Genomic DNA, 9,218 nt, shown 5'->3' on the forward strand with positions numbered 1-9,218 from the left:
GAGGGGGGCGGGGGGGGGGGGGGGGGGGCTGCAATGAATTTTTGGGTGGCTGCAGCCCCTTGCATGACCCTCCCAGCACTGCCACCACCTGCCCTGAGTGCAGCCTAACCCAGCTCCCGCCAGGAAGAGCCTGGCATAGCCCTGGCCCCAGGCCCAGCCTGCACCTCCTAGATCCAGGGGCACACATGCTCCCCATGTCCTCCTGGGGTGCGCGCAGCACCGGGAGCCACCCCCCAAGATGAGCCGTGGGTGGGTGGCGCCTGCCCTAGCCCTACTTCTCCCTCACCGCAGGGGCCTTGATCTGCCCCCCACGCCCATTCCACCACAACTGACTTGCCACCTGGTCACGGCTCTTCAAGCTGCAGGGCTGTGTATCGGAAATCAGATCAGTATCAGCCGATATGCCTCCTTAAAAAACAGCTATCAGCATTGGCCCCCCAAATCTCTATCAGTGTACCCCTACCAAATGGGGTATGTTCTTACATGAAATGGACCATCTTACACCAAATCCTAGGAAAACACCTAGCCATGAACTATTCATTACAAAAAACTTACAGGAAGTCTACACAGAAAAGTAAAGAACTGACATAGCCTGTTGCTCCAGCACCTTATATTGGCCTTAATTATGGCAACCAGCCACCCCCTCTCCCTCTTGGGCCACATTTTCCAGCAAGATTTTATCCATGAAGAACTGTAACTACTCATTTTCTTTTATGACTATACTATGAGAAGTACTACTTTTATCATGTCATTTTAGTTGTGCCCAAAACTGATAAATCGCAGAGTCCACAAAACGTTTCCCTTTTTTTTTTAAAACAATACACAACTAAATCTAAAAGGTATACACAAATCATTTTTAAACAGTGATAATACCTCCCCTACTGAAAAAAAGAATGTATACAATTCAAATTTTTCACCTAAATTTTAAGAAAAAATGTAAGTTAATTTTTCATAAATTACTATAAGCAACATTTATTTTAAATGTGAAACTTGTAATTTTCTCCATATAAGAAAAATGACTCAAGCAGAATCCAAGTTTCCTCTTCTGCTACGAAAGAGATCGTCAGTTACGGAAGCAATAGTACTATTTAAATCAATTTTGTGCTAACTGCTATTAGGAGTTTGGTTTCTTAATTTTATATAAAATACAGATATCCATCCTGCATTTAATAAGATTAAAAAGCAAATACCCTCATGTCTTGCATGCATACCAGCCCAGCCTCTGGCTTCTTTACTGTACATTCCATCAAGAAACAGCATACACCAACTGCAGAGACTTCCTCAGCCTGAAGAAGGGTTTTTAAACCTGAAAGCTTGCTAAAAAGTTTTTTCCAACTATTTAAATTGGTCTAATCAAAATATATCAGATTCACCCAAAGAACCTTGTCTGCCTAATACCCTCAAGTCACCTGAACTTCTATTGGCCATTAGTCTCTGTATCAATTTCTCAAACAGTGGGAAGAAACGTGAAATACAGGCAACTACAGACAAAGAATAATATACAAAATTATAGGTACATACTTTTGTCATTCCTCCTGTCTGCGCTGTGTTCAGTCCTGTATGACCAGCCATCTGTGGTGATACTTGGGTTAAAGTCTCTGCCAACACACTACCTGCATTCCCCTGCATGGCAGGGGCAGAATATTGCATTCCTGCTCCCCTTCCTCTGCCCGCTGCTGCAAGGGATCCATTCATTACCTGCCCTTGTGCTTGCTGAGACTGAGTCATTAAACTGTGGCCAGAATTACTGTTGAGAAGGCCCTGGTGCGTCTGACTGAAATTAGCATTCATACATATCCCAGGTCCAGTCTGTGATGTTGCAGGGCTGCTCGTCACCATCCCCACTTGTTTTTGTGCTTGAGAGTTCAGTGCTTGTGAGGCAGGCGTAGTAGGACCAGAGGCGCTGGCTGCCTGTTTTGCCAGGCTTGATGCAGAAGAGTCGCCTTGGTTTAAAGGGCTCTTGCCCATAGCACCCAGATTACCAATGTTAGCACTGTTTGGCTGCCCTTGGACTTGATTACCAACTCCTTGCTGGACAGGACTACTTGAATTCACATTTCCAATTCCTGGGTTTAGGGTAGAGCCACTGCCCCCCCTTAGAAGCTCAGAAAGTTGTTTGTGTTTGGAAGCTGCATCTGGAACAAGGTTCCCACTGCTATTTAAAAGGCCTAACTCTCCATTGGGGATCAGCTCATCAGGAAGATCATTTTCCAAGTCAAACAAAGATCCAAAATCTAAAAATTAAACAGAAACATATGTAAGACAAACCCTGAAAAGACAATTTGTTTTTATAGGTTCATATTCAATATGACACTGATATAATGCATTGACACTAATGAAAAACTGTGCCTCACACTTTACCATATATTAACACCATTAGGGGGTGTTAACATAGAAGTGTTCTATGCAGTATAGAAAAGTGCTCTATGTATACAAAATAATGTCCTTTGTACAGTAGATTAAGTGAAAATACTGCCTAATATGTGTTTCTATCCTAAGTTTTATTTAGTTATTTTGTAAAACAGAACATCAAGCAGAAGAAACTGGGTTGCAAGAATGACAGCTTATTCAAACATACATTTGCAAAAAGCAGAAGGGAATAGAAAATCACTGGCATACTAAGATTGTTCATCGATCTTCTCTTTGTTCGAATATGCCCCAGTATAGAAATCTCATCTTAAATCACCTTCCATCAATATGCAGTCATTCTTCTACAGTTAGACTATTAACATAGAACTGAATGTATATTATACTATATTTTTCTGGTTTTATTTCAAAGAATCCAAACAAATACTAATGTATAATTGGCCTGTATAATAGAGCCATCAGACTGTACTGAACTTCAGTACACAAGGATCACATTTTAACTTAAACCAATGACAGCCATTTTAAAAAAAAAAGTATGTGAATTTTCAAAATCAGTTCACTATGATATGGGAAAAACAGATCATATCCATGTACAAAAAAGTCACACCCATTTTCTTTACAAAAGCACTCAATGCTGACATGATTATACCACCTTCCAACTACAGCTCTTAATTTAGAATTTTGATTTAAAATAGCCAACACAACTTTGTTGCTTACAGTGACCATATGACTTAGGGTCCGGCCCTGCCTAACTTCACACTGCCATGACTACCTCTCTTTACTGGTATTACTTAAGAATAATTACAAATAAGGGAGACCCAAATGTCCAACTGGAAACAACTAAAGCAAAATGGAAGATGTGATTTTAAAATTAAAATAGGATTCTGACTATTTAGCTTTTTACTATTAAAACAGTTATTTTTTAAATTACTAAACCAACATGAGCTAAATGCGGCCATTCTGAATGAACAAACAGCTGCTTTTGAATGTCTTCAATCAAGAGCTAAAAACATACTTCTTTCATAAGAAAGGCAATTTTCACTTCATTATAAATCAAAGTTATAAAATAAAAATGAAACAAATACACTTTGGTAGTTCTATGAACTACCTAAAGCACTGATCTAATAAACCAAGAAGTCTATGCAAATGACAGAACCCCAAAAAGAAGTGAACAGTAAACAAGTAAGAGTATACTCATTCCATCAACTTTATACTTGCCAAGCATCTTTCTCCAACAGACTACAAAAAAACGCTGTCTACAAGCACACCTCTTCCATAATGACCCTCAAACTGTATTCTGAATGCTAAACTACAGAAATAAATATCTGGTCTAATAAAAGATATCACATTTACCAAAATCATTCTCTCTACTAATTAAAGAAATACTCTAGCATAAGTTGTATATATATTCCTCAGATCAGCAGCCTGTCCACAAAGAGACTCAATTCCAGAGAACGCATTGTAGCCAAAAATAAATTCTACAAGAAAGAAGTGAGGTAGTCTTTCAAGGCAGTTATTTTCAGATATTTAAAAGACCAGATATTATGATGATACATGACTTACTATTTTCTATACCTGACAGGCCATAAACTTTTATCCACCTAACGCAATAATACATGTTTAGCTAAAACATCTCCCAGAAAGGAAATCTTAATTTGAAGGAAAATCTACTACACTTCCCTTGTAGTTTGTATGAGCAGTTAAATCTCCCTCTCTATTTCAGTCCATCACTAATTTTTTCAACTGAATTCAGCTTCAGCTTCCAGCCACTGGTTCTTGTCATCATTTCTTTTCTTTTTTTAAATAATAAAGGACCCTTTGATCATTTGTATTTCCCTCACAGAAGCTAAACAAATCAAGTTCTTCAAACATTTTTGCTGCAAGGCAAGAGGCTTCCCTAAAATCTCAACTCATTTTTGTGTCTCTTATCTATAATGTCTTATTTTTGTCCATTTAAAAAAAACTGCATCATTAATATTCTAGTACTGCTCTTAAAAGGGCTATAAAATTACCTTTTTAACTCTATACATCCCTGTTTGCATATATGAGAAATGTATTAGCCCTTTGTGCCACACTAGATGTTTTGTAGCATATTATAATAAAAGCCCACAACACAGAAGGCTATTTTTAACATGTAATGGAACATAAAATAATTTAAGTGAAGATGTAAAAAGAGTAGTTTCATTAGAAATTAAAACATGTACATCTGAATAGTTCAGCAACTCAAAAACTGATGTGGATGTATATCCGAGCATGTAATGAGCTAGACATGGCAAACTGTCCCTCACCCAGGCAAAACAGGAGCAACATGAATCTTTTCCAACCCAGGCACAACATCTGATTGACTGACTTCTTACTATAGTGTAATGAATACATACAAATGTTTTCCAGTCATCCTTGCAAAGCCTTACTTGTCCATAGTAAGTGATCTGACAAACAAGTAGTTTAAGACTCCTATGATTTTATACCAAAGGCAAGAACTTGAAATACTTTATTATTTGAAATTGTAAGCTATACATACTCTTAACAGGCTGAGAAATGTTTAGATAGAGTAAAGTTCCAACTGTTTAGGTAAAGTCTCATGACTTACTTGTTGGTCTGAAGTAGCTCATGTTAGCAAGTGAGTGTCTGTTAACATTTTACCAATGTCAGAAAAGTACTACAAGATAATGTAATTTATAATATATTTAAATTTCGTGAACACTAAATGGTTACATTTTATAATTAAAGACAGTGGAGAAGATATGAACAAACAAAACAAAAACAAAGTTTGTTTGAGGAGAAAAAAAGTTGTTTAGGGAGCAAGAAAGAACAGAAAGACATAAGGCAAAAAACAGTCATACCAAAAAAAAAATCCAAAAAAAAGTGTCCGCACAAGGTATTCTGAAGCTGTGAAAAACTGCACTCTGTCTTCTAGAGATGCTAGAAGACATAAAATTAACAAGCCAATAGGCTTTGAGGGTTTCTGACAACTATGTATAATAATGGAGGGGGGTGGGATGAGGGAAGACTTGAGAGCTCAAGTTTCCCCATATCACAGGGCAGATGCTTTTGTATGGGAAGTAAACTGCATGACTAGGAGCACACCTTAACTAACCCTTGTGGGCAGAATGAGGACATACCAAGAGATCAGGGCAAAAGGGAGGGAAGGGGGGACAGGGAGGGGAAGAAAGAGATAACAAGCAGGGAAAAGGGAACAGGAGACATAGGAGAACAAGCAACAAATGAAAATGAGTATTATTCATAAAGTAACCCATGCCTTTAAAACACTCTGTAATTCATTCATATAATGCAGCAGAATACAAATGAAACATCACAAGAACAGGAATTTTCCCCTGCTGCTTGTTAAAATCCAAGTTTTTTATTCTAACCCAAATGCTTATTCCCTCTTCACCCCAACCAGCAGATAGGAACATTCTATAACTTTATTTACACAGCTTTAACTTTATCTCAAGACTTCAGGTGAACACTGAAAGCAACTGTCAGGAAAAAAAACTGGTAGAATGCCCAAACAACATTGTATATACTTTCACTGAAACAATACCAACTTACTATTTACTGATGTTTTTCCACCCCCCCCCAACCATTTGTTAGCTTTCCCTTTACCAGGTTGTTTTTTTTCTATTTTATTTCATATAGAAGTTCATTGTGTATATTTATATATCTTTAATATCCACTTATCACCTTTTCTCTCTCAACACCACTATCTTATATTTGCCTATTACACTGCGTTCTCTATCTCTTCCTGTATTTTCTGTCATCTTTTCTCTAAGATTTTCCTCCACATTCTTTTAAATGCATTCTATTGCCCTTCACTCCAAGTCATCTTCATTTCCCCACCTCTCCCAAACTTTACTGCCTGTTTCAGTGCTAATCAGTTTTACCTGGCAGCAAAAAGGAAGAGGATTCTCATTAATTTTGATTCTGCTGAAGCTTGATCAAGCTCTTAACAGCAATCAAAGCAAGGAAACCACCTATCTGCATCTCAAACAATATTTATGTATCAATTTATACACAGTCCATATATAAAGGATTACCTTCATAAACTGTATGGGTTACAAAACTTTAAAAAATTATAAAGTATAGATTCTGAAGAGGATAAAAGCACTTCCTGAAACTAGTTAAATAAGCTACTACTGAGAAATAGTTTAAAAAAATTCAATTTCAAATAGTAAAACAAGACAGATTAAGACGGTAAGATATACCATTGCAAGTTCTGTTAATGATTTGAGGCTGTCTTCAGAAGAAAGGTACCCAACTACCAAAGGCCAAAAAATTAACTTCACAAGGCTAGAAGACTAATTTATCTACAACTGAGTTTCGAGTAGCATGGGAAGTTTTGAGAACACTTACTCTGTCTCATACCTAGAGTAAATAAAAACTCTTTCTACACTATTATGCCCCCACAGGCATTAATTCTTGTGGTTGGGATGGTGTAGGAATAGCATATCTTGCACCTGTACTAGCAATTAGATCAGATGACCCTTGAGGTCCCTCCCCAACCCTATGGCTCCACATAAAAGTACTTCCAAGGACACTTATGTACTCAAGTTTACAATGGCTACACTGAAGAAGCTTGATCATTTCCCCCTGTGTATATATACAACCATTACCAGGTCATCTCTTGCTTTCAACAAACCACCCTGACGTCCTGTCAATGTTTGTTCTTTCAGCCTTTCCTTTAGTTTTCCACTTACAGTTTCTATTTATTACACAAATTTAAATCTCTCTAGACAAGTATACCTTGGATGAACAACCCTGAACAAGTTAAAGAAATGATTTTGTCCTATGTAGTTAGCATAAAAAGTACAGACACTTATCAAATTCAAATGCTGGCATTACAAAGTTCAGCTTAACTGTGTTATTTCTTAAAAAGCCATCTTGGTTCACCCAGAAAGCTATTGTTGAAGGTACTAGTACATCAACAGCATTTTTATCCCAACATTCAGCAGTAGTTTATTTCAGTCACTAGCCATGCTATTCTCTTAAGTCAACCAAGAGTCCATTACTCCACCCATTTCCTTTCCTTCTAGGTTTCTCAATACTTCTATTAAACTGTTTCCTAACAAGCACGCATGAGGAAACACACGCATAAATGCCTACAATATGCCCTTACCACTAAACTTCCTAGAACAGGTACTTTTTTTGTGAAATGAAAAAAGAAAATTGGAAATTACTTCCGGTATGAAATTTTTCATGTTGTGCATTTAAATGAACAATATGCAAGAGTTACCATAACTGTGTTCAAAGAAAACAATCAGACTAAAACTAGACCTGGAATACTGTATTCATTTTGGATACCTCACTTCAAAAGAAATATGGACAAATTAGAAAGAGCTCAGCAGAGGGAAATAAAGACTATTAGAGGTCTAGGAAACATGACTTTCAAATCTGAAAGATTTGGGATTATTTCATCTAGATGAGATTGAAGAGGGATTTGATAACAAGTCTTCAAATACCCTAAGGCTAGTTTTAAAAGAGGACGGAAATAGCCTTTTCTCTGTGCTCACAGGCTAGGAGGCAATGGCCTCAAATTGCGGCAAGAGAAATTCAGGTTGGAGATTAGGGAACACTTGCACACTATAAATGTGGTTAAGCATTGAAACAGACTGCTCAGAGAAGTGGTGGAATCTCCATGCTTGGAAGTTTAAGAACAATTTAGACAAAAAAAAAGTTATAGTAGTTTCAGGTCCCCACACTTTCCTGATAACTTCGTTTTATCAGTATATATTCCTATAAAATGTTTCACCCTATTCCTTGTTACTATGTGAAAGGTCTTAAAGCAAGAAGTGATGGATTTATTAAAAAACCCAGAAGTGATGGCACGAAGTAAACCCATTAAAAATTAGATAAATTTTGAAGTAGAACACATGACATGTTATGGTAAGTGAGATGAACAGAAAATAATTTTATTTGGCACCCACTACCATGATTAAACATACTAGAGAAAAACAAAAAATTCTTCGTATCTGCACCCCAACCCCCTTCCCAAAAAGGTCATATCCTATGCAATAAAGAGCTGCCTTACCTAAGTTCTAGGAAGGTGATTTACTTTGTTTAAAGTAAGTTTTACACATCTACTTTTTCCACACCCATGTTTTTTTCTGATTCATACCACCTTTGCTTTATTTTTCCTGATCTATCTTCAGTTTATTTTCTCTTTTCCTTCTTATGCTTCTACTCTTCTCACATAAGCTCTCCCCCTCCTCATATGCTCTCACAAACCGAAAATACCTTTCTACTATATTTTTCTGACTCACCCCACTACCTTCCCTGCCACCATAAAAACATTACTTATGTCCTAGACCTTCCAATGGTACCTCAAAATCAACCTCCTTTCAGAGCAATCTCCATCAATCTTGGAACACCTTTTCACTCACCCAAAGTTCTGATTAAACTTTGCATCATAAAGAGAAGATGAAATGGAGTTGTAACAGGGGACACATTAATTCCATCCAATTCAGAAAGCTAACAGCTAAATACTTGAAAAAAAAAAAAGATGGCACACCCATACAGCCAGCATCTCTATCCCCAGCTGCTGGAAAAATGAAGCTGGCAAAAGAATTCCTGCTGGGGGACTGATTGTGACCTCAGTTTTCAAACAGGGAGTGGTCATTTTTCATAAAATGATGTGGCTAAGGAGCTAAAATGAGAGTGTCTGCATACACACTAGGGGCGCATTGATAAAGAGTTTTTGGACCGATATCAATAGCCATTAACAAGCCATATCAGCTAATACTGATCCAATTGCAAATGCGCAGCCCTGCAACTCGGAGAGCAGCATCTGGCTGGTAAATCTGTTGGGGGATGGGCTTGGCCTGGCTGATTCAGAGATTCGGCTGCTGCCAAAT

General features: G+C 37.5%; 1 protein-coding gene across 1 annotated transcript in view; it reads right to left on the minus strand.

Annotated features, from left to right (window-relative positions):
- The window catches only part of CREBBP (CREB binding protein), a 232,906-nt gene that overhangs the window by 210,089 nt on the left and 13,599 nt on the right, over positions 1 to 9,218 (minus strand). The window contains exon 2 of the mRNA XM_019507551.1: positions 1,522 to 2,234. Coding sequence (XP_019363096.1) covers positions 1,522 to 2,234 — 713 coding nt within the window. The remainder of the gene's footprint in view (positions 1 to 1,521; positions 2,235 to 9,218) is intronic.

The sequence above is a fragment of the Gavialis gangeticus genome, unplaced genomic scaffold (assembly GCF_001723915.1).
Source record: "Gavialis gangeticus isolate Ggan-Ray unplaced genomic scaffold, GavGan_comp1, whole genome shotgun sequence".
In the NCBI taxonomy this organism is placed as follows: Eukaryota; Metazoa; Chordata; order Crocodylia; family Gavialidae; genus Gavialis; species Gavialis gangeticus.